General features: G+C 27.5%; 2 protein-coding genes across 7 annotated transcripts; both read left to right on the top strand.

The window, feature by feature from the left end:
• The first annotated feature begins 1,844 nt into the window (after nucleotides 1-1,844).
• Nucleotides 1,845-6,621, top strand: LOC126835180 (uncharacterized). Of its 4 annotated transcripts, none has more exons than XM_050567568.1 (12): nucleotides 1,845-1,972; nucleotides 3,290-3,355; nucleotides 3,431-3,460; nucleotides 3,527-3,550; nucleotides 4,263-4,313; nucleotides 4,595-4,624; nucleotides 4,718-4,747; nucleotides 4,817-4,867; nucleotides 5,048-5,074; nucleotides 5,509-5,601; nucleotides 6,245-6,295; nucleotides 6,399-6,621. In XM_050567568.1, exons 2-12 carry the CDS (start codon nucleotides 3,295-3,297, stop codon nucleotides 6,431-6,433), a joined length of 483 nt encoding a protein of 160 aa, XP_050423525.1. In that variant the 5' UTR covers nucleotides 1,845-1,972; nucleotides 3,290-3,294; the 3' UTR covers nucleotides 6,434-6,621. The 4 variants fall into 4 exon arrangements, with proteins under 4 accessions (XP_050423525.1, XP_050423498.1, XP_050423517.1 ...); XM_050567551.1 differs by adding an exon at nucleotides 2,215-2,367 and having other exon boundaries at nucleotides 1,868-1,972; nucleotides 6,245-6,621; XM_050567541.1 differs by having other exon boundaries at nucleotides 6,245-6,621.
• Nucleotides 6,622-8,569: 1,948 nt separating this feature from the next.
• Nucleotides 8,570-13,153, top strand: LOC126847681 (uncharacterized). 3 transcript variants are annotated; one of them, XM_050588076.1, is made up of 11 exons: nucleotides 8,570-8,711; nucleotides 8,787-8,853; nucleotides 8,920-8,949; nucleotides 9,017-9,040; nucleotides 9,685-9,735; nucleotides 10,592-10,621; nucleotides 10,711-10,740; nucleotides 10,868-10,918; nucleotides 11,230-11,256; nucleotides 12,008-12,100; nucleotides 12,809-13,023. In XM_050588076.1, exons 2-11 carry the CDS (start codon nucleotides 8,793-8,795, stop codon nucleotides 12,910-12,912), a joined length of 501 nt encoding a protein of 166 aa, XP_050444033.1. In that variant the 5' UTR covers nucleotides 8,570-8,711; nucleotides 8,787-8,792; the 3' UTR covers nucleotides 12,913-13,023. The 3 variants fall into 3 exon arrangements, with proteins under 3 accessions (XP_050444033.1, XP_050444019.1, XP_050444027.1); XM_050588062.1 differs by having other exon boundaries at nucleotides 8,571-8,711; nucleotides 12,804-13,153; XM_050588070.1 differs by having other exon boundaries at nucleotides 8,623-8,682; nucleotides 12,804-13,153.
• Nucleotides 13,154-25,941: the final 12,788 nt, after the last annotated feature.

Below are 25,941 nucleotides of genomic sequence, written 5' to 3'. Positions count from 1 at the left end.
ATTGTGTGTTTTTACACGCATCACTTCAAGGTCTTCTATATACCAACGTATTTCATAGTACCGAAAATCCGGGTACATAGACCATTATTAAGTATTTTTATGTGGATTATTATTTCTCATAGTATGTTTTTCATATCTATACGAATGTAAAGTAAAATATATAACCCAAACAACTTTTTTTCTAACCATGTGTTGCAAACACATGTTTTTTATAATATACTAGTGCATTTTTTCACAACGAAAATTCAGTGTACAAAATATAACCTCACACATTATCAATTGGAAACCTAAATTTGGGCATTTTGGATAAAATATTATGTACACGTTAGAAATAATCTTTGTACCCGTTAAACATTTTCTATATACAAAAACAATAAATACCCTAAGTCACTTACCTTACTTTCTATATATATATATATTTGTACATATACACACAGTTTTTTCGTGGTTAATTGTTATACCTCACCATTAATATACCTTATTTCGTTCCCGGTAATCATTTGTCTGTCTGTGTGTGCACTGGGATTGCTAAAATAATAATAATATACAATTTTTTGTGCCATGTACTCAGATGATTTTTTATTGGTATTTAAATTTCATTTTTAATATTAATACTTCTGCCCACTACTATCCATACGTAACATAATATATACAGGATGTTCAAAAAGTTTGAATCCCCTTGATTTTTCTTAATGTTGAAATTTTTTTTATAGTATTCAATATTTTAATAGTAAAGTAAATTCATGTTAAAAAAATAAAAAATATTCCAAATAATAATGACTTTTATTTTAATGTTTAAAAAAAAGTTATTGCGCACATTAAATTTAATTAAAATGCTGTTATTATTTATGTTTTTCGACTTTAAATAATAATGGCACATCTTGGTGATACAGTGACGCATAACAAAATGTATTTTATACGAATCGCGTGGTAGAAAAACCGGTGTTGATATGGCCGTTTTTACACCTAACATTATCACAATAGTGATTATTTATTATTTTGGGTTACCAGCGATATCACAGACAATAATTATTGGAACATTAAACTACTAGTCTTAGTAATAACAAATAAATATGACAACAGTTTGGAGAAAATGAAAATCGTTATTAAATCATAGCAAACAAACAGAAAACTCTATCACGTATAAGGGATGAAAAAAAAAACATTTTTAAAATAATGAAAAATATAGTAAAATATGTACCCGCAAGTATAGGAAAACAAATATTTTTCAGAATATCTATATTTCCTGAGAAAATGAGTGTCTCGTGCCATCATGAATCATATACTGTATTCTTAAATGTTATCCTTGAAACTTTTTAAGACTCACTTGAATCCGAATTTTTTTAAAATCACAAAGACACATATATTATATGTAGTACATTTCAATTTATTGGTTTATCCATGTATGTGCTACAAATTGTACAATTAATGTTAAAAAAAAATACAGAATAAGTATAAATTTTTATTTTAAATTTCGAAATTAAAAGTAATCTTTGATTTAAGCGGAAGATAATCATGAGACAAAATTATGGGCCTTATGTCATTAACTATAAGACGCAATGTAATATAAAAAAATGTAATAATACAATATAATTATATTTTTACCTGTACTCGTTCCTACGTTAATTACTATTTAAATGGATATTTATAAATATTGTGTCATTTTCATTCTCAAAAATAGATGATTCAAATCTATTAATAGTTAAAACAAATAAATAAAAAGGAAATAGTCTAAACATCTCATCAGTGTAATGTAAATATGTAAAAAAAAAACAACAGCTTTGTACATAATTAACATAGGCTCCCTGTTTTATATATTTAGATTTTACTGTATCGGTCGATATAAAAGCTTATCTTCAAATGGCTTGAAAATTACTTTAAAACATTTAAAACCCCAATTGAGTTGATGTATTGCTTGTATATTCCATAATTTCATCATTTAATTAAGAAGTACTAACCAACTTCTAGGATTGTAAGTACATGTTTATACACTTCATCTAGTCTTATTAATTGTGTACTGTTGTATCCGTTTCTTGCACCCGCATACGATAGCTTTTTAACCGCTTAGCCAATAACATTAAATCGAAAGCCCATTACAGATAGTGTAACACATAATGTATAGTTACTGTGAATTCTATTTCATATGGATAAAAGTGAAAAAAAAAAATGAAAATCAAGTGAAACATTCTAAAATAATTCAAAACGTCATTTTAGCTTAGATGCGGATCTGTTCTAAATTTGTGCTATTATTTTTTTTAAATTACCCATAATATTAAATATTATGACCTAAAATATATCAAGAAATACAATAGAAACCAGCAAACGTTTCGATGCACCAACGTAGATAAAATAACATATTTCAAATAGGTAGGTACAAACTGTTTATTAGTTAATAAATTGCACACATAATGTGTCTAAAGTGACACAAGTAAAACTAATGTGTTGGTAAGAGTGTGGTAAATCGTTTAGTGATCTTATCAAAAAACAGTTGCTACACCTAATTATGTCAAACCTTTAAAGGCGTTAGAATAAAATAATGTATTATTATTATTATTGCATACTTATAAAGAACTATTAATCCACTCTTACCACAGTGATAAATCAAAATAATATTGTTTTACTCGTTTCATTTTATAAATACGTTCGCGAAATGGCTTATAAAACACGTTGGATGTTTTTATAAAATTTCTCTAATAAAAATAATAAACTGAATAAGTTGAGTATAACATGTTTGTTACAACTAATAATGTTACGTTGAGGGGAAATTGTCTGTTTATAAATAAAAATATATTGTAAACTATCAAAAAATATATAAATTTAAATAGTATAACTACAAATGTTTTGAATTTTTTAAAAATAAAATGATAACATACTTATGTATTTCATAACAACCACAACTCTAGATAACATTTTTATCTTTCTTTCCAAACCAAGTCTAAAAATTACGGCCAAATATCTAAAAAAATACCGTCGTAACAAATTCTTACAAAGTTGTAATTTTTAGTTGAACAACGTGAACATTCTTAGAATTTTTTTTTAAATTTTGAAAAAGAAATTGCAAAGTTTAATTATTTGTATCCTTAATAAATCCTTCAAGAATCAGGAGTTGTTAAAATACCGTGATTACAGCCACGTAAACTTTATGTCATAAAGTATATTATGAAATTAAAAAAAAACATTGTAGCACTCTTAACTCTACATTGAAGCTGATAGCTAAACGATGGCTTAGTCGAATGTAAAAATTATATTAGACGTTTTATTGAAATTATAATTATTACTACTTTTGCAGACAAAATGAAAATTGTATGTACCCTAATAAGAATTTTTTCGTTAAATGTTTTGGTAGCTCAAATGGGTGAATATTAAATTTTATCACGTAGCTACACAATGTAATATCAACTTTGTATATCAACCATTTGTTCCTTTACAGATGAATATGTTAAGCAGGTTATCATCACAAGTCAGTAAATATTTTTTCGTACAAAATAATTTTTTAGTTTTATTGTTTTTATAATATTGTCTACAGACTTACACATCCGGCAAGTTGCAGGTAAAAATATTTAAAGCTAAAATAATAAAATAATAATGTTTTCTTTTTGTTTGTTTGGATACCAAATGGGTTTTAAATTTAAAACAAATAATTTCTATAATCTGTTCAGATTAAGAATGAATTAGGGGTAAATGCTAAATTTATGGAAATAAATTATTTTATATTTAAATCCAAATAAGCAGTATCTATAATTAAAATATAAATCACCTCTTATTTACCAGTGGCAGTGACTATTTACTTTAACAAGACAAGTAGCGTTATGTAAAATTGTAACCGATTGATGATTGATATACATTTATTTTGAATTATTTTGTATATTTTTGCTAATTTATCCGAAACTTTTTTTTTTATCGTTATTTTTATGAAAAAAAGCATAAGAAAAAATACACTTAAGAGTATATTATGCTTTGTAGTAGGTCTTTTGTAGGTTACATAAAACGGAATATAGGGGTTAGGTTCAATGGGCATAATAATATAAGGAACGTAAAAAATCAAAAAGTACACAAATCTCCTGTTGGGTAACATTTATCGGATACTAATGATAGCATATAGGTGTGTTATATAATCAGTAAAATCACCTAAGTAGAACCGAACATTAGAGAAGAAATATAATGTTAAATAACAAAAAAATCATTTGTTTAACTGGGATTTAAGTTTTCTTAAAATATTTTATTCATTTTAAATAGATTAACCTATTATTTGTTTATTTTAGGTCGATTTCCGACAATAATTAAAAACATTGTTCTGAAAAATTATACGATGGGTAATATATTTATATATTAAACAAAATAATACTCAACATAAAGCATGCTAGTAGATGTTTTAGAATTATGTATGAAATTTAAAATTTACAACAGCTTTATGGATTTACATAATAACATACAACGCTGTTGTTATATTTTTTATCTTCATCGAATCAATGTATAATAAATCAAAGCTTTTTTTTTCCTAAATCAGAAAATTTGTTTTCTTCTAATTGACTTCCGTCTTCTTATTGATATTTGATTAAAAAATTAAATTTTATGTCATAAATGTTAATTTTAGAGCAAATGGCTATGATGATAGCAGTGCCAGGTAATGAAATTTTTGATATATCATAGAAATATATTGTCCACATGGTTATATTGATATTAATTAAGTTTAAAATGTTTTTTATTTTAATTTCAGAAAGAGAAACTATGAACATGACGCGTTCCCGTAAAATATTTATATACTTACATAGTATAACTTTGCGTACAATTCAATTTGTTTTGTTTTGAATTTTAGTAATGCTAGACTGCCAGATTCATATGCAAACAGAAATAACTACCGAAACAGGTAGATATAAAAATTTAGTTAATTTTATACGAACAATAGTTATTAAATTTGTGTAATTTAATATAGTTCTAAACAACCATGGTAAATTTTCGATGGAAGATCATAAACCTACATTTTTTTTTAATGTTCTGATCTCCATTCAGTTATATATTATATAGTTATTTGATATTTTGGTTACAGGTATCCGTGCACCTGAGATAAACGAAAGTAATTAAAACCATCAATTCATTTTTAGGAGGTTTTTCGCTGGCGAATCGCTAATGCACATGTCTACATTGAGATAGACCATTGTTTATCTACTCTTTCTGCTAGTCATATTACAAGTTGTAAATCTGAGCATACTGTTTAAGAGGTTTCAAAGGGTTAAAGCCAACTATCCAAACCATGGCAAATGTCAAATTTCTATAAACATTTGAAACTTATTCGACAATGTTCAAACAAATTATAGCATGCCGTTATTATCGTTTCAAGGGAATTTTCTCAATTTTGAGACTCAATTCTAACATTTTACTTTGGTCTTAATAAAGTTCTTTTAAATACTAATGGCAGATCGACAAAATTCTTCAGCTATTTTAAGAACTGTAATAAGTATATCAATAATAACTAATTTATTGTTATTTTTTGTATTATTTGTTATAAAGGATATTTTAAAGACGTTAGTCTACCAGAACTAGGACTCAATAGAAGAGATGTATCTAGACCAGCTATAAAAGCTTTAATCCGCGTTATACTACGTAAATATTTATAAAGAACTTTTTTACCTTTTTAAACATACATATATTTTTATGCTTGTATATACTAATTTATACCATTATAGGTATTGTACTATTTAGTAAAAATAGTGTAAAAAAAAAGATACAACTAATAATTATATTTTGATAATAAAAATAACGCGAGTACAAAAAAAAAAAAAATAAAATTATTATGATTACAGTTGCCTTATAAATTTATATATTTTATTGTCTATGTACTCGTTTGGTTTTAACCTCAATTTTTTTGCTTTTTTTATTTTTTAACCTAACCTAACCTAATATGTTATACCTGTAGTAAAAGTTGAGGTAGTAGTAAGCAAGTACATTTGGATCGTCCTTTTATTAGTTTTTGGTAAAATTTTACGTTAGATATCTATCAATCAAAATTAATTATGAAACAAACTATGGGTTTCCTTTTTTTTAAATTTTGATGAATAATCAATAAGTTATGATTGTCTATCATCAAACATATTCCCCATTTAAAAAATATTTTTGCCTGAGAGTAACATACGGAAACCCTATGCATTATTTTATTTTCTATAATGTTTTATACCCGTATATAAGTTGTGTCTGCTAATTATGAAAACTAGTAAGAAATGAGCTAAATTTAGGATTTTTTTTTTAGGTGGAGATAATCAAGATTTCAAACATTTTTCTGCAATGTGTCGTTTAATAGGTTTGTACAAAAGTATAATAGTTCCAAGTTCTTATGTACAAAGTACTATTATCTATAATGGAGTTTGTCTTCTAATATCGGAAAACGGTTCTTGTCGGTTCAGATACAAAACGGTATTTGGCCATATTTCTGAAGTAGACGAGATCGGTAATGTAATTGAGCTACTTTATTATCAAGTACAATAGTATGGACCAGGAATTATAAGGATGACTTATTGTTTAGTATTAGGATTATTATATAACACTACATAACTTTGCATACCGCAGTAATATTCAAATTGTCAGTAAATTGTAAGAATTTAATAAAAAAACAGTTTTAATCACGATTTCAAACACATTTGTAGCTCATGTGTTGTATTTATTCTGTTATTTCATAACAGGTAGAAAGTTTACCTAACATCAGTGTTCAGTATTTTGATTAATAATACTGGGTCGAAATTTAAACGTTCGACTTAATAAGAGAAATACAATAAGTAATAAATAATTATGGATTAATTTGGGAAAATGTTGTGTTTTAAATCTAAATAATTCAAGATTGTAATAAATGATTAGGACCCTTGTGTGTGTAATAGTGGATGATTTTTTATTGTATTTCACCTGTAGTACTGAAAAATATCCCGTTAAAATTTGGAAGTTATTCGATTATTTCATAAAATGGTATAGCGTGTCGAAATTGTAATTTAAAATATAGTCACAAATCGCTAAACTTGTCTTGAATATTTTACTACTAAAATATATTTTAAAAAATCCAGTGGAGTGGGTTGGGGCTTAGCTGTAGGGACTGAGTATAGTGGGGACGGGGAAATTACAGGTAAACAGGAATTTTTAAATCTGAAAGTGATAAAATTACTTTCAAATAAACGCTTCGTTGCAAATTTCAATATAGGAGACTCAATTTTTCTTTAGAACACTAACCAAATTAATATACAAAGCGTTTATTTGAAAGTGATTTTATTCACTTTTATTTATAACAACTCCTGTAGACCCGAGTCCTCTCCGTCGCCTCTATGCTTTAATTCTATTATTTCTATACTCTACTGTACTAGTCCTCTCTTTGACACTTATTTGTAAATACAGCAACTCAATTTAATACTTTCTAACTTTGCTGGTTTACTCTGTGCTTGGACTGTACTGGCTTGAAAATACTAACTTTGTGATACCGCTCCTATACTATTATGAAGAAAATACAATGTTTAAAATAACCATAAAAGGTTGTTGTTAAATATGTAATTGTAACAGGCAACAGCGGACAGCTAGTCACCCACTATGCTCCGTCCCCACTATGCCCCGACCCCACTGCAATGGTTTTTTTTGAAATATTTTTGTTTTCTTTAATGTTGGACAATATTAAAATGTTTTATTAATTTTCTAGAGTTATACCAACTATTTAAACTTAAATTGTAACTCCACCTCCTGTCCTAAATTACTAATATTTTAATTACTTAATATTTAAAATATATTTTTTAATTTAAAGACATAGTAAGTTACCAAATGATAATTAAGTATGAGAACACATAATAATATACATAAATCCAATACTGCATGCATATAAATAAATACATTCCGTCACAGTAAATAATTGAAGTTACTATGCAGTAGTATTGTTGTTGAGAAGGGTGGATAACTACCGGATGAAGGCTAAAATTGGACAGGACGTCAATAAATATTTTATCGTATGTGATATGCAGACGATATATATTGTACTAACTCTGTTCTTTTTTTAATCAGTTTATCACGATAATCAAATAAACAAATTCAATATCATAAGAATTCGGATAATACGGCATTATGTTGCGATAACAATTTATTATGTCTGTAATAATTATAAATATACATTTTTTTTCTATAAAATAAATATTTGCATATTATTGTGTACACGTGTCTTTAGCAAAGCCTAATTTTAGGTACCAAGGACAGGCGAAGCATAAATTTATATACGAATTGCGTCTTACTGTATCGATAATATTATTATAATAAAACAATTTCCAGGGTCTATTAATCCTAAAAATTTGGGGGGATTTAAAAATTTGGAAATTATTCGAAGAGAAAAAAGTCAATAAGAAAAAATATGAAAAATTCTATTTAAGTTATAATCATAGGAATAATAAATTTTACTTTTATTAAAAAAATATATATATAATGTGTCATAAAGACTAAGATAAAATAATCTGTACTTGCGTCAATGTTATATAAACATGAAATCATATTAAGAAACAGCTATATAAATAAGTAAACAAAGGCATTGTAAAATATATATTTAAATTTTACTGTTTTGGTTGATATAAAAGGTTATCCCAAAGTCGCCAACAAATCACTTTAAAATAGTTAAACAAACTGATGGAATAGATATTTTGCTTGCATGTTCTATAATTTAAAAAATTTAATCAAGTAACACTAATCAACTTCCAGTATTATAAGTACATTATTTTAATTTTAACTAATGATTTGTATTTCTAACGAATAACGATTAATTTTTATTATTCTTTTTGCAGATAAAAATGAAACTTTTACGTATTTTGATATCATTTGCCTTGGCAAATGTGTTAGTAGCTGAATTAGGTGATTATTCAATTTTTACACAAGGTTGTAGAAATCTATAAAAAATAATAACTTACTTTTTTACAGATGAATATGATAAGCAGGTTATCGTTGCAAGTCAGTAAACATGTTTTTCATACAAAATAATACTTTATGTTTTCTATTTTTGTATAATTTATTACAGACGAATACATCAAGAGTGCAGGAGGTAAAATGTATTTAAAATTAAAATACTAAAATAAAATGTTTTAAAAATATTTGTCCGAGTATCAGATGATTTTTAAATTACAAATTTTAGTTTCTTTAATCTGTTCATATTGCAAGTATTTTCAGGTATCTTAAAGTGTTCGACAAAAATACAGATATCAATTTTAAGTCACTCAAATAATTCATGTTTTGAGATAAATTTCACTATATGCAGAAATTCGAAGAAAAAAAATGAAATGCAATGAAATTTAATAATTTCAAATTTGTGTTATGATAAAAGAGTGGAATAATAATATTAGGAGATTTATAAATTACAATGTTAAAGACAAATGCTAGGTAGCTTAGACAAAAATTAATGATCGGAGTTAGATTCAAAGAACATGATATAAGTAACAAAAATATTTAAGAAGGTTTTCTAGCGGCGTAACATGCATTGGTTATTACCCACAGTAATAACATTGTGTAATCAGTAAAATTCCTTAAATCTAATTTAATGATACAAGAGAAAGAGTAGAAATGTTAAAAAAATAAAAATATTAATCTAGCCGGTACTTAATTCTAACTATGTAAAATACACAGATAGGTATTGCTTAAGTATTTTCAATTTTTTTTTTTATAGCCCTACCTATTATTTATTTATTCTAGCTCAATTGACGACAGTAATCAAAAACATTGTCCTTGGAAAATTTACGATGGGTAATTATAATTTTATAATAAATAAAATGATAATAATCAAAGCGTACTAGTAAAAAAAAATATTTAAAATTAATTATAAAATTGCAACAAACTAGCTTTATGCAATTTCACCAGTGATGTAAATCTTAAATTAATATACTCCAAATGGAATCTTTCTGATCAACAACACTGATGTTATCGCTTTCACACTAAGCTAACCATTATATTGTATTCTACTCATCATACCTCACTGCTGTAATGATAGGCATTTATTACCTAACATATAACAGACGTGAAAATTCTATATAAGAATAACATATTATATTTTTAAATTTTTGTCACCTGTTCTTCGGCTTACGTCAACTCATTCCTTAAATTCTGTATAATCTAGTTAGGCCACAAATTCATCTCAACAATATTTCCTCAAAATCTGTCGGCTCATTCCAATGCATGGAAGCTACCGCAATGAACATTTTTTTTTCTTTTAATAAAAAATCAATGGGGGGGGAACTATTGATCAAATTACTTCCCCTCCATCATTAAACCTATTACGTTCCTTTTCATCACCCTTAGGTTTTTTGAGGTTGGCCTTTTCTATATAAACTTCTATCTCTACAAAAAAAAAATTAACAACATAATTAAGTCACAATAAGACAGTCAATAAGTCTCGTGTATTTTCTTGGTCTCTTTCCTCCTTATGTGCTTCAGTTAAGCTATTTTATTACCATAGCCTCCACTAAATTTATTATAATTAATCCAAGAATATTTTCTTCCCAATTCATAAAACATATGAGTTTTACACTTTACTTCCGTCTTTTTATTTATATTAGAGTAAAAAATTAAATCTATTACAACATTTATTTTATGTTAATTTTAGTGGAAATGGCTTTAATGTTGGCAGTACCGGGTAATAATTGGTTTTTCGTGTTATGGAAATATTTCGACATAGTTATTTGATATTCATCAAGCATGAAATGTTTTTTATTTTTATTTCAGAAACTGAAGAAGATGTACGAATAGAGCATAGTAAATATTTAATAGTAAATTATTAGTAAATATTTGTATATATTGAGAACAATAATAAATTATAAATATATTGTTCCCTATCATAATCAATTATGTACGTTAAAATGTATTTTGTTTTACGTTTTAGAAATGATAGACTACCAGCATATTATGCAAAATCAAGTATGGTATGTAACAGGTAATTATAAAAATTCACTTTTTTACAAGAACAATTAATAAACTTAAATATTATATTGTTAAAAAACAAACGGTAAACATTGTATTGAAGTTTCATGTCAAATTCCTTTTTGTTTTTTTTTTCTTATGGTCTCGATGACCGTTTAAAAGTTATTAAAAATCGTTAATTTAAACGAAATTTATTGATTTTTTGACATTATTTTACATTCATAATTTTTCCATGTGTCCTTAATACTTATTAGATGGTTGTTATAGTGAAATATAAAATATATGAAATGTATAATTGTTTGATTTTTTTATATTTGATTACAGGAGCTGTAATACCTAATATAAACGAAGGTAATCAGAATTTTACATAAACTTTTCGGAGATGGTTAATATTTTATGTACAAGTTAAAAAGAAGTGGGGAATAACTAAACCTTGCAGTAGGTCTTTGGTTAGTCTACATTTTCTGCTAGCCTTGATAGTATCAAGCCCTATTCGACAAAGTCCAAATTCATTGAGTTCAGTATTATAAAATATATTTGTGTCACATACAAATATTGAACCAAATTTTAATTGCAAAACAACAATTGTTTGGTAAATTGTCCTTGTAATAAAATTATTTTTTACTTTTTAGTTCACTTTTTACTATCTTTTTTAAGAAAAGCATGTTTTTAAAAAAGTTTTTTTAATTAATTAATTTTATTTTTTACTTTTTAGTCCTATTAAAGTTACTTAATAATTGGTGAATAGATTACTAAATTCATTTTAAAAGATTTGAAAAAAAAAACGAAATTTTAGTGAAATGACCGCCACATTCGACCCTGTGTAGGTCGACCTGGATTTCCGAATCCTAATATGATTACAGGATATTGTATTGTCATCCGAGATGAGTGTCTGTGCCAAGTTTCAGCCCTTTACGACATCGGGAAGTGGGTTAAATTAATTTTTAAATATTTGCAAAATACCCGTTCAAACGTACGTACGTTAGCGAATTAAAGTAAAGCATGTAAAAATTGTAAAAATTTTAGTGAATTAAAATCAAATGCAACTCTACTACGGCAACCAATTATTATTATATATATTTTTTTTTTATTTGTTATCAAGACGATTTTAAAGACGTCCAACTGCCAGAATTGGGGAAATCCAGAAGATTTTACACTAAAGCAGCTGTGAAAGCATTAATCCGCGTTGCGCTACGTAAGTAATCACATGGAATTGTTTCATTATTTTATTTATATATTTATTTAACTCTTTGCATTTATAACACACTAATAAATTAATACCAATTTTATTTATTCTATCGAATATCCAATAATTAAATTATAGTAATAATCGTAATACAAAAATAAAATAACGATTAATTTACAGACATTCATTCTTGACACAGTAACAAACATTTTAAATAATAGATGTATAGAGCTAACACAACATGGATATTAGAATAGGCACTTATTTCTAAAACTTTTAAAAAATTTTAAATTTAAATTTTAAAAAACTTTCTACAATTTTTAGTAATATTATGATAAGAATTTGTCTTCTAACCAAGATAGATGTTAGAATATATTGTATAATATTTAGATATTAACACAGTTTTTGTACAAAGTAACAACTAAATTACAAATTACTATTTTTCTTAGTATACTGGTAATAGCTATTTATATAAACGTTTCTAATGAAGTTTAATATAACATAAACTACGGGATTTCATTTTTTTTTTAATGTTAGATTGTGATAAACAGGATGGTCATCCGTGTTCTCCCAATTAAAACTAAATTACTGACTCGGAGTAACGCGGATGTACAATTAAGCCACCGTGTATAATATACTATTTTTTTGTAGTTTAGACTTGTATATAAAGAAAAGTAGCATAAGATGTGCTAAATTTGGTTATTTTTTTAAGGTAAGGACACCACCTTGAGTGTGGATTTCGAAGATTTTCCCCAGATGTGTCGTTTAGTAGGATTGTACAGAAGTACAAAATACCTAGATTCTCTTATAAAATCTGCTAAAGTCCGCGGTGAAATTTGTTTTCTAAAAACTCAAAATAACAAAACTAGCAAATACAAAAAAATTAACGGCAGTATCTACGAACTGAACAATGACGATACTCTATTTCGGCTTCTTTCTTCTCAAGTACAATAGTTTGGACCAGAAATTATGTATAAATAATTTCCGCATACCTTCTAAAATCAAAATTGTCAACAAATTTAACATAATTGAAAATAAACAGTCTGAGTCATGATTATGAAATTATTTTTTGCTAATGTATTATATTTGTATTTTTATACTTTTCCTAGAAATCCTCCTGAAAATTTCCCGCCACATAGATTCTGTCGCCCGTGAAACGCGCAAAGTTGGGTTTAGACCGGAACAATCTGTTGGATGGTCAGCGGGCTTATAGTTTTGCCTAATTCTATTTTTAGCTAAAACCACACGCGGGTAAAACACTATTACTAGAAACCCTCAACATTTCTCGTTTTTCGCGTTAAATAACCAAAATTAGTAATTTTTTTTAGTAAAACCCTTTTACGGTCGGAGCCTAGACTAAAATTGAAGGCCCCGGTGCAATAACCACGTACGTAAATTTTTCAAAATTGTTCAGGAGACATAAAAAACTATCTATAAAATTGGTAAATGAACCAAAAATTAAAAATGTGGTGTTATTCTTTTTGTAAGAAAGCTGTCAAAGTTGACAGTTGAAAACCCGGTCAAGGTTTTCCGGGTTTTGGGGTTGAAAAAGATGTCTTGAAAATAGGTACTATTTCCAAGGTAATTTAAATAGGTACTGCACGAAAAATTTGGACCACTGAAAAAAGATATTTGATTAAGGACATAAATATAAAAAAACACATCAATATGTAAAACCGATAGCTTCTTGCTATCGCATCGAAGCTAAAAAATGTATATTATGTTATTTCTAAAAGGCCATATAAGATATTTGTTGAATGTAAGAGTTGGCACAATTTTCTCATTAAAATTAAACCTTTTTAATTTGGTTTTTTTTTTAATCGTCTTTTACCGTGCTTTCTTATTGTGTTTTTTTATATTCAGTTATGAGCTTTGAGACGGTGTGGTGGGGTTAAATAAAATGAGTTCAACACCGAATCGAATTGTTGTAAGAACTTTGTTTTTATTTAACTTTTTTATTTGGTTTGGTTGAGACATATTGAAAATTGTATAAAATATTAACTATCGCAGTCTCTCAATATCTTCTACAATGAGTAAGCTAATGAGGCCTGTTAAGGTCCTCCTTACCCACCACAGGATCTGGAAAACCACTCTATATTTACTTCAACACTTATATATCTACTAAACTAAACAATAAGCTACCATGAAAATAACAATGTTTTTTGTTATTTACGCCTTCAATATAAAAATGCCAGCATTGTGGTTGGTCCGGACCGTCCTGGTTTGATTATTCTAACCGAAAATTCCCATCAAATCATTAACTTGAAAGTGATTTTATCACTTTTATATGTATTACACTGTACATATGAAATGCCCAAAGCAATTTAGTAAAAGACAAAAAAATGTGTAACGCCTAAGATAGTTTATTAAAAGAGGAATGAAAAATAAATAGTTAGACCGCTAATTATAAACATAGTGGAACACTACTATTTAATAATATACAATGGCTAACTTACACACATCTGGCCGACTCGACGATTAATTGTTTATTAAATAGGTTATAATATTCAAGAATAATAGACACATGTTATGTCGTCATTTGATAGGCGTACGTACTTATCTTAAGCCTAATTGGTTGGAACCAACATTAACTGTCTTTTGCATTCTTCCATACAGAAATTATATATTATACTAAATTTAACATCTATGTTATCTATCTGGGAGGGGGAACAAGTATAAAAAAAAAATAGTAAAAAACTAAAATCACTTAAAATAAGAAAGTTTAAAAAAGAAAAAATTAAATTACTAATTAAACCCCGTGAAATTCTGAGTGGTTCACGATAAAATGTTCACCCTGTACAGGTGTAATGTAAACATTTGCTACTATTATTATTTATTATAACTGTGTATTATTGACGTAACACTTGGGGTGGTCGGCGTTTTACGTGATGACGAGGTGGTTACACGCAAAAAAAAAAAAATAGTATAAATAGAAAAAAAAACAAACAAAGTCAGGTCCGTGTTTTTAATGTAATGTCCGTTTATTCTCGAGAACACAGAAAACTATGATGACAATCAAATGTCCGTTAAAATATATTCCAGCGCACAGGAAATAGTAATAAAAAATAAAATAAAAAGTTTAACCCTTTATATGTCAGTGGCCTCTATGAAAACCACTTTAATTCGAACGGCAGACGCGCAGAATTATTTTAATGGTTCGGAAATTATCCATACAGTGGTATATATGAAGGCCACTTGTAAAAATACCTTAGACGGGCAGAACTATTTTTTTCATTAGAACACTATTACTATTCTACTACTTATTTGTATCATTTTTGTTTAAGGGAACATTAATGTTACTTTAAAATTAAGTCCTGTAGATGGTGTCTGAAATAGATGCCGCCAAACTATAAAGGGCTATGAATTTTCCTTGACTATGTACTTATTTTATAGCTACACAGTTTTAGAAGTGTCCATGTATCATTAAACAAAATTCAATCGCAATCATTGAATGAAAATTACCCTACTTAGCATAAAATTCAGAGGAAACGAGTGTCTTACGTTAGACGGATCACCCATATTTTTGAGACCTATAGATTTGAACTTTTTGTGCTCATAAATCTTCTTTGCGCAAATAGTTACATTGATAAGTATTATACTGTTAAAAACTACAGAACATAACGATTTAAATGCTATATAATTTGATAATATTAATTTACTATAGCATATTTTTATAGTCAGCAATTAAAAATACAGTTTTTTTTTCTTAAATAGTTCTTTTTGTATTTTTCTTGAACGCAAAACTAGTGTAAAACAGAACAATCGTTTATCAATAGTCTACCATCTATGTAAAATTTATAAAGAATTACACTGTGTACTTATTCGAATTGTTTTACTTAGTAAAAACCGAAAAAGTCACAAAATCACTGAAATTAACATAAAACTTGAAATTGTAACCACTTGTATGAACCAACGGCACGTGTACCAGCCACTTTCGATAATCACGATTGTAATGCGGTTATCACCATAAAATATTATTTATTATATTATAGTCACGACGGTTACATTGATAATATTTTATCGACATTGACAATAACGCAAAAATAAACACGGTTTGTGTTTGTCTTGCAAATCTATCATGGTGCTATGGAAAAAAATATCCAGAACATAACGAAATATATTTTTTCTTGCAAGAAATGTTTGATTGATGCAATTGGGTCAACGCGACACCGAAGCCGCGAAGGAAATACATATTTTACGGTTTATTGGTCGTTCGTCTGCGATACCGATAGTCTTACAGCTATAACAGTACAAGTACTCGATTGAATTCTTACTTTAATTATTTTAAAAACCCCAGAAAACTATGCATTTCAAGAGCGCCCTTGTTGTCTGCGCGGTGTATTTTCCTGACGTCAGCATGGGTAAGAGTATGATACCTACTATATTTTAATTATTCGCATCGGATAGTATAAACTCAAAAATTAAATATATAACGAGTATCTAGGACACAGCACATATGCGTGTGAATCTGCCACGTCATCGGCAATAGGTTTACACAGCACGTTTACTAATTGATAGTCGTTGTACTTAATATTTTCAGAGCGCCGGATTAAACATGGATCAATTGATAGAGTTGAATAAACTGTTTAAAAATTACAAACAATTTACCAACGAGTCAGAAATCCTACAGTTCGTGGAAAATACCATTGGAATGGAATTGATAAATCTTGAAATAGTTTTTAAATACAATGCAGGTAACATACTGATAAACAACTATATTAGGTACCTGTCTTTCGGGCAGCATTTGTTGAGCTCACTCTCAAAAATAAATGCAATTTTGTAGTGGTGCCTATTGAAAAAAAATTTGTTTATATTTTAGCACAATACCTAGTAGAAAATATTCCAATTTTTATCTTTTTACTATTTGTTAACGGTTTATCAAATTTTGATACTTGAATGCAATACTTCGTAGTAGTATACAATAAGGCAATAAAATATATACTTTACCATTTAAGTTTCAAAAATTAATAAAGTTTAAGGAAACACTAAAAAAATTAAAATATTAATATTTTCTAATACTGTAGTATAGAATCTTTAGAAACTATTTTACTGTGTCAATATTTTTTTTTTTACTTATAAATCAAATTAATTGATTGCCAAAAAATTTGTGTTTTTATGATTTTAGTAAGACATATAAGTTATTATTAGAGTAATGATAAAAAATATATTATTATTTATGTACTAAAATAAAATGTTTAAAAAAAAATTATCAAATCATGCCAATATTTTAACGGATGCTATTTTGAGTGGTCTCGGTAAGTTTTGAGTGCCCAAGCATAAGTTCTAGGTTTTAATGACATTTTTTAAAAGTGATTTTATCACATTCAGTCAGTTCGGTCCAACTGAAGTCCCGACCCCAATTTTAATGGCTTTTTCCCTTGTGAACATCTGTCGATAGCCATACTTAAGGTTAGGTTACTATTTGTTTTACGGACTATTACAGGCAGTAGTCGTACAATAATTCAATATCTATGTGCGCAAATGGTGTGCTAATAGTGTATCCGATTCGATAACATTTTCATGTTTCGACGATTTGCTGTGACCTTAGGATTTTCAACGTGTAAAAAGTAACAACTAAGATGTGCAAAAGAAAACCAAAAAAAAAAAATTGGAAATTCAAACATTGACAATTTTATACATTGTTTTTGTCGTTAGACCGACGTTTTTTTCTGCCTAAAATGTATGAATATTTATCGATGGAAAAAAAAATGTACTCAGACATTCTCATATGTGCATAAGTGCCGAAATTGTATGTTTTTTTTAAAAAATATTTTCGATTTATTATAACTTTAGTATTTTCAATATAAAATGTGCTATCAACAAAATCGCACATGGAAAAACCGAAGTTTTGACAACCCCCCAACCCACTGCGAGAAAGGTTGACATAATTTTGGCGCATTTTTAAGATTTAAGAACTGATAAGTAATTCGAAGATAGGTCTAACAAACAACATAAAACATCAGTGTAGTGTATTTATGAATAGGACGTTTACTATTTTGTTTTTTAATTCTGTAATTCTATTTAAAGTTTTTTTTTTTTGTTAGATCAAAGTAGCAAAACGAATGATACAAATTTTGGTTGTATGTTTTGTTAAATCTCATATCCATCTTAAGTAAGAGGAGTCCAATCATAGTCATCGTGTTGATGATAAAGAATAATGTCAGTCGTATGGTCTCAAAATAATATTTATTGAAATATATAAGAAAAACAGTAAACTCAGACTCGCACTTTGGTCATACAATTGTAATTACAGCTATACTTTTTTGGGTAAAATTTTGAAAACGTTTACTCGTTTTTGTTATTATACCATCTAGTAGTGATGTCTATAACGTTTTTTTTTCTCATTTAATATTATTTGTATATTAAACAGGTATGGAAATTGTGTTAAAAAAATTGTGTTTTCGTGTAAAAGCTTAGACGAGAATTCGATAAACAACACTTCAAATTATATTTTCAAATATTCGTTTAATTTTGAACTCGGTGTCACTTTTAAATCACGTGCGCTGATTTGCGAAAATATACAAAAACTTTTCTAAAAATAAATTGAATTAATTTATATATCGCATTGGCCTAAAATGAAACCACTGATTTGTTGGAAATTGACCACGAACTTTTGGTGTCACCACAATAATAAATATTTTAACTATTTGTCCAATACATTATTCCTTTTTTTTATATATTCTACGGCTGTTTTTTTTTTTGGTTACATCGCGATGCAATAGTCAAACTACGGTAGCATATCACATGTGTTTTGCGTGTATTTGATTAAGCCAAAGTTAGACGACTAAAGGTGTTAACAGCGACGGTAAAAAAAAATATAGTAGATAGGAAACCTATGTAAAAAAATGATATCGACACAACTAATTTATTTAAAAGGAATAACTTAGTTAACAAATAATCAATTTATTTACAGATGAGCCCGACCCTAAGAATTTCAACTATTTATTAAAGGCGTTGGCGGATAAGGACAAAAGCTCCGACAAAACCGAGGTATTCAAGGTCTCAAATCAACTAGTTTAAACTCGAAATTACATACATAACAACAATATTGGCAAATATATAAATCGTGATTTAATCTGCGTTGATTCCGCGCGATTTCTTAGTTATTTTTATCTATACTACTATAGATATAAGTTTGGCATATTTTCAAAAAAAATAACTCAATCCTTATGTCTTGAAATCCTATAAATTCCAAATTTAAATTTGTTTTACAATACATATTGATTCATTAAGGATATACATTTTTTAGACAGTCATTTTCTCTAGAAGTAATCGCAATTTTTTAGTTAATTTTTTTTTTTTTTAACTAGTCTCTTATCATTATATGTTAAAACACTTTTTCCACGGTTTGAATCATAGGCGGCCCCGGAACCCACCGTTAAGCATTACTTCAGGGCCACCTATGTGTAAAAACACTATAAATTTAAAATTTTAAGTTGAATTTGCAGAACTTTACACATGGGGGATGGTATTTAAATTTGTTTTAATCGAAAATGTAGGTATTAAAATTTGGGTGAGCTGCGAACTAAAAAAAAACTACTATTTTAAAAAGTCCAAGATATTTTTTATGATATTGACTGGGTCATTGCTATTGTAAGTAAACACTCTGTAATTCAAGTTCTGTATGTATATATTGTTTTCAGGTTGAAACACTTAAGTCATTTGAAGTAAATTTTCTCCTGAACAAGTTTATGGCACTCTCCGAATTTTATAAGGAACCGGGATATCTTACTCTTTCTCAGCTATTAGAAGTATTTGGTTCTTGGAAAGAAAAAAATTCTGCATTGAACGCAAAATTAAAAGAACTCAAATCCGATAGAGATGGTAATGCACATAAGCCGTGGAAGCGGTTCACTTGATGTAGACAATTTTTAATTTTTAATTAAATTTTAGTCGGCTGTGCAATTCACGCTGTGGAATTCTTGTTGATCATACTGGAAATCAAAACAGCTGTAAGTGCAAATAAATGAGGGAGAGGATAAAATCTCTTGATACAATAAATAAAAAACTTCTAAAAGAATCAATTTAAAATAAGGGTTTTCGAAAAAATACAGGTCATACCATTATTTATAAATAAAACGTGTTAAAAATTTACAATTAAAAAAAAAAAAAGTAAGGGAGATCCAGTTTCAAGGTTAAAAATACAAATAGTGCTAGAAGCATTGTACCTTAAGACATATTTGGTACTCTGCAGTAGTAAAAGTTAAAGAATTCACTTCTTCACCATTAAAATTAAAAAAAACAATAGAGTTGAAATTTATAAGATATGTTTATTCGGTATGCCCCTATAATTCAAAAGTCTCAAATGTGTACTGATTTTTCTACCCCTCTCCCCCATTCTCCCAGGGGGTTGCAAGTTTTTTTTTTTTAGTTTTTAATTTATAGACAATAGAATGTGATATGGACTTTAAAATTTGCACTGAGTACATAGTACTTTAATAAAAAAAAAGGTAAATAAAACGAAATTAGTAATACAGTGTAAGTTTTTTTTATCAACATTTCTATCTTGATAAAAAAACATATATTGTAATACATTCAGTAATCATAGGGTAAAGCATAGGACATAGCATTCAGTTCCCCTAATTGTTTTATACAATTTTAAAGTTATTTGTTGTAGAAAGAAACTTTTTAACAGTCTACTTACAGTGTACTTTTATAATTCCAGTGGTTTGGAACTAGAAAAAGTAGTTTACTGACATGGTGGTACATTATGTTCAGACACAAATGTTTACTGTAATGAAAGAATATAATACACAGAATATTTTTTTTTTAAGTACAAACGATTGTAACATAAATTATCGACCATCCCAACAGAATTTAACATGATACAAATAATTTGTAATTTTGGCCACTATATTTTTGCAAAAAAAAAATTAACCAGTACAGTGAGGTCGAGGCACAGTGAGGACGAGGAGTCACAGGTTTACTAGAATGTTGCTCAAACTAGGGAGAAATTTATTGTTTGAACAATAAACACTTTAAATTTTCTTAAACACAGCCTAACCTAAAGCATGTAGTAATACTTTTTTCATATATTATAGGTCTTCGCTAATAATAACGGTTTAGTGTCCTTTGGTGAGTATGCTAGCGGCGAGGATGAATTAAACACTATTCCGACATCAATGAAAGAGTCAAAAGAAACAGAACATTATTCTGGTGAAGTTGATTTAAACAGTGTTAATATGATTTAACTAACGTCGGTTATTCGTCATCTCATAATTTAAAAAAAACAAATTTTTCTTTTTTAGAAAAAATGAACTTTGCGGATTTCATGGAAAAGATTTTTTACGATGAAGATGTATCCATCAACATGCATGACTCAAAATCTTAAACACTTTTAATTCAGCAATGTTCAATAACCAAAAATAATATTAATAATATTTGAAATATATTTATGTTTTAATGAATTGAAATATTATTATTATTATAATTGAATTATTCCAATAAAAAATAAAACATATTATTTGATTTTTAATAATTAATAATCCAAAATAAGCACAGTGAGAAAGTATTATACGTAAGTGATTTGTAGTATTAGTAGAAAGCGAGTGAGTAAGGGAGGTCTAGTGTTTGCAGATACAAATGCAAATATCTATAAAAGTATTGTACCTTATGCAAAAAATGCTCTCAAAAATTAAAATTTACTATTTGGGTTGAGACGATGAGTTGTGATGGTCTATCTATAAAAATATATTGCCATAATTACCCATATATTGTAATTAACAATATAATAGAAATTCTTAACCTTTTGACCGTTGATTCACTCACACGATGCTCTATACATTTTCTTAAAAATAGACAAATTAGTTCAAATTTGTATTGAGTATTAATTGATAAAATCACTTTCGAATAAACGCTTCGATGCGAATCAATAGTTAGTTATTTCAAACCAGTAAAGTGTCAATATTACAAAGTATCTAATTTAGTTCAAGCTGCATCAACAGCAGCTCAAAAATAAAAAATTTAATATATAAAAAAATAAACATTAAATAGTAAGTAAAAATAAATGTTCAGACAATTTGATTTTTGATTACTACTTATAAAAACGGTCTAAGAACACAGAATGTTGAAAGCTAAAAGAATATGTCTGTAAAGACAACTAAAATAAGAATTTAAAAAGATGATATAGGGACCTTTGTTGATGCTTTTCAAGTCATTCCTATAATTTTTTTTATTTAAGACTACATAAAAATGCATTTATGTGTTGGTTAAATGATTAGTATAAGATCTGATTAAAAAAAAATTAGACAATATAATATGGAGTAAGTAGGGTATAAGTAAGGGTGGAGCGAATACTTATAAATATTTCATGTCTATAAATAATGAAAAAGTTATCAAATGTTTATGTTGTATTTTAATAAACAGCATAATTATATAACACACAAATTAGCTGCAGTACTTCTAATTTTAAAATGTATTATACTGATTTGAGGATATTTTATTCAGTGCTTTAATTATATTATTTATCTCTTTTAAAAATAATTTGTTATGAGTACAAATTGTTTAATATAAATGTAAGTATTACCTGTTAGTTTAAAAACTAATTGTACACATCCGTAAGACAATAAATAAATTGGTATTTATTTTTGGATACTAAATATGTAGGTATTCTACTTGTTGCCGCTGTAAACCTGTGGTCAGTATGACCGCAGGTGCCTTGACGACAATAGGTTAGGCAATTTCACGTGCTTTTTGTGGCCTACCTTTGATGCCTTTAATCCAAACAAAGAACCCATTGAACGTAATTGCCGGTAGGTTGTATTAAAAAATATTCACAGAAGTGCAATTAATATTTTTATTATCTACACAGTTTTTATAAATAATTTATGTATAAAGAAAGAAATAAAGTAAAATTAATCACAGGTTTGATTATTAGACTATTTGGATGAAAAATAAAATATGTAATAAAAAAAATAAAAAAAGTAAAACGTGTAAGTGCAATAAAAACCACGGTGCTTCTAGCGCAAATAAGTATAAATTATTTTTAAAAAAAAAATCTCAAAAATATTCACTAGAACAAAAGTTATTTCATTTGTCAAATCTTCGTGGGCCATCCTGTATATATTATGTATTTAACCATAAGTCGCTTAACGTGTTTTTTATATTAATTGAATGTTTACATCAGCTTGTGTTCTTATAAATACGTTAATATTATTTAATTTAACAAACTGAAATATATATATATATATATATATATATATATATATATATATATATATATATATATATATATATATGTATATAATACCTATGCCATCAAATTTTGCAACAAAATGTAATGTACCGTTATCACACACAGAGATTTGAAAAAGATAAGAATTTTGTGTATCTAATAATTGGATATTTTGTAAAACAAAAATTATGAATTTATGAACTATATATATATATATATATATATATATATATATATTATATATATAAAAATTCTTAAAAACGTACCGACATTATTAATTTATTTTCAATTCATTCATCATAAACAAATAAATCAAACAACAATTTTATATGATACCTAAATATCGAGTACTAGTTACTTCTTTGATAACTATACATTTATTTACGTTATTATTACAATTGTAAGCATCGACACGTCTATGTATTGTTATCGGGTTAAGATTTAGAAAACTTTTATAAATTGAGAACGTCATAAACATGGTTTTTTCTTCATTGAGTGTTAAATTTCTGTCACATGGACATTGATAAACTTTGTTTAAACCGACAGTCGCCTTTTCACGAACCCCATCCCAAGACTTGTCGGTAAAATGTAGGCAGGTGTCGTCTGCATATTGAAACAATTTTTCAGTTTTGATTTTATTTCGACATTAGAACTTTTAATGTCATAATAAAAAAAAAACCTTGTAGATAAAGATTTTTTCAACTGACCTAAAAATGTCGTAGAATAAAAAAAAAATTGCTAATATAAACAAATCTTTGAAACATGTTTACAGATATTATATCGACAATACATTGTAAAAGAACCATTTTTTTGGATTTTTTACAATAATATACATATTTCAATCAATAGTTCGAAATTTTCAGTAGATTATTATTAACATACAAATGTTGTCATTATTTCGTTTTAATGTGTGTAATACAGAACTAAAGTCAGTAAACAAAGATTAAAATAACATCTGCTGTGACCCAAAACAATAACAAGTTCTTCAAAAAACACATTTTTAATAAAACAAATGAATAGGGTCAAGGCATAGTGGGATCGGAGAGGTCACAGGCCTTCAAGAATTATTTAAATAAATAAATATATTCATTTTAAAATAAACCTTCGATGCGAAACTGTGGACACTGCACCTAACTTTAATACTTCTTTACTGTGCTGGTTTGTGCTGTGCTTGGCTTGGGCCAAGCAGATTCACACCGAAGCGTTTATTTAAAAGTAATAATTGCATCACTTTAAGATGTAATGTTGATTGATAACCGTGACCACTATGATCCGTCCCCAATTTACCCCGGCCTTACCGTACTGGCTTTGTTTTTGTTTGTTTATTACTAATTGATATGGTCAAAACCATAGTGGTGTGAGTCATATTTTCGTAAAAGTATCATTTAAGTATTGTTTAGCCAGACATAACAAATATCCAATTTTCGGTTATCTATGTTGAATATTACAGTTTAATCAGTTCATCTAGACACCTGAACAAATATACTCGTACAATTTTAGGGTAAACTACTATACTGCAAATCATGCCGTTTAGAGGAAAATGATAACTGTGAAATATTGTATTCTGTGTACAGTGTACACATGGAATGACCATAGCCCCTTTGTAAAAGACAAAAACTTATAGAAAAACCTCTTTGTTTCTTTTCAGCGCAATGTCACTACGAACGAGTAGGTATATTTATTTTTACTAGTATACGATTTTTTTTTTAATCATATTTCGTTTGGTTGATTCTGTTTTTATATGTTTGACCTGTTTCCTTGCAAGGTAGTACTGTATATTTACATAAGTTATAGCAAATACATATTTTAAACATTCGTGTTTTACCATCGTTACCAAGTGTTTAGAATGAATCATAAAAAAATAACAAAGAACAAAAAAAAATCTATATTTTACTTTAAAGCTTTTATATTTAAACTACTAAACTAAGCAATAAACTACTATGAAAAAACATTTTTTTTTTTTATTTTCCACGCCTACAATATAAAAAAGACAGTATTGTGATTGGTTAGGACTGTCCTGGTTTGATTATACTAAGCAAAAATTCGCGTCAAATAATTTATTTGAAAGTGATTGTATCACTTTCTTATGTAATAGCACTTGAATAACCTTGACTTCTCCGTTTTCACTATTCTCGTTCCCAATATACCCCGACCTTAATTTACTGGATTAGTTTTTATTTGATTTACTCATTGAGGGGGTTTAAACCATTGTGGTATGAGATCATTTTTCGTAATAATTGATCTAAGTATCGTTCAGCCAGCCACATAAAATATGCAAATTTCAGCTTCTAGGTCGAATACTACAATTTATTCAGCTCGACTAGACAACTGAATAAACATACTCATATGGTTTCAGAAAAAAACCACTATACTGCAAAAACGTGCCATTTAGGCGAAAAAATAACTTTGAAACAATTTACACTGTACGTATGGAATGTACAAAGCAACTTTGTAAAAGACAAAAAAACTTACAGGAAATTCCTGTAACGCCTGAGATAGTTTATTAATAGAGGAATAAAAAAAAAATAGTAAGACCCCTAATTAGTAACACAGAGGTACAATACTATTTAATAATATACAATAGCCAACATACACACTTCTGGCCTACTCGGTGATGGATTGGTTAATATATAGGTTATAATATTCAAGAATAATAGTCATATTATGTTATGTCAAT

This window comes from Adelges cooleyi, unplaced genomic scaffold (assembly GCF_023614345.1).
Source record: "Adelges cooleyi isolate 19-005CV unplaced genomic scaffold, UGA_ACOO_1.1 ACOO_flye_CR_arks_rails_tigmint_CR_PRNA_1, whole genome shotgun sequence".
NCBI classification, from domain to species: Eukaryota; Metazoa; Arthropoda; class Insecta; order Hemiptera; family Adelgidae; genus Adelges; species Adelges cooleyi.
Note: the sequence above shows the minus strand (reverse complement) of the source record. Positions and strands in the feature narration are given on the sequence as shown.

Coding starts and splice junctions, on each gene's coding strand:
- LOC126835180 (XM_050567541.1), top strand. CDS start 3,295: ATGAAAATTGTATGTACCCTAATAAGAATTTTTTCGTTAAATGTTTTG. Junction 4,314..4,594: donor TCTGAAAAATTATACGATGG/GTAATATATTTA, acceptor TGTTAATTTTAG/AGCAAATGGCTATGATGATA. Junction 5,075..5,508: donor TGCACCTGAGATAAACGAAA/GTAATTAAAACC, acceptor TTTGTTATAAAG/GATATTTTAAAGACGTTAGT.
- LOC126847681 (XM_050588062.1), top strand. CDS start 8,793: ATGAAACTTTTACGTATTTTGATATCATTTGCCTTGGCAAATGTGTTA. Junction 11,257..12,007: donor AATACCTAATATAAACGAAG/GTAATCAGAATT, acceptor TTTGTTATCAAG/ACGATTTTAAAGACGTCCAA. Junction 12,101..12,803: donor ATTAATCCGCGTTGCGCTAC/GTAAGTAATCAC, acceptor TATTTTTTTAAG/GTAAGGACACCACCTTGAGT.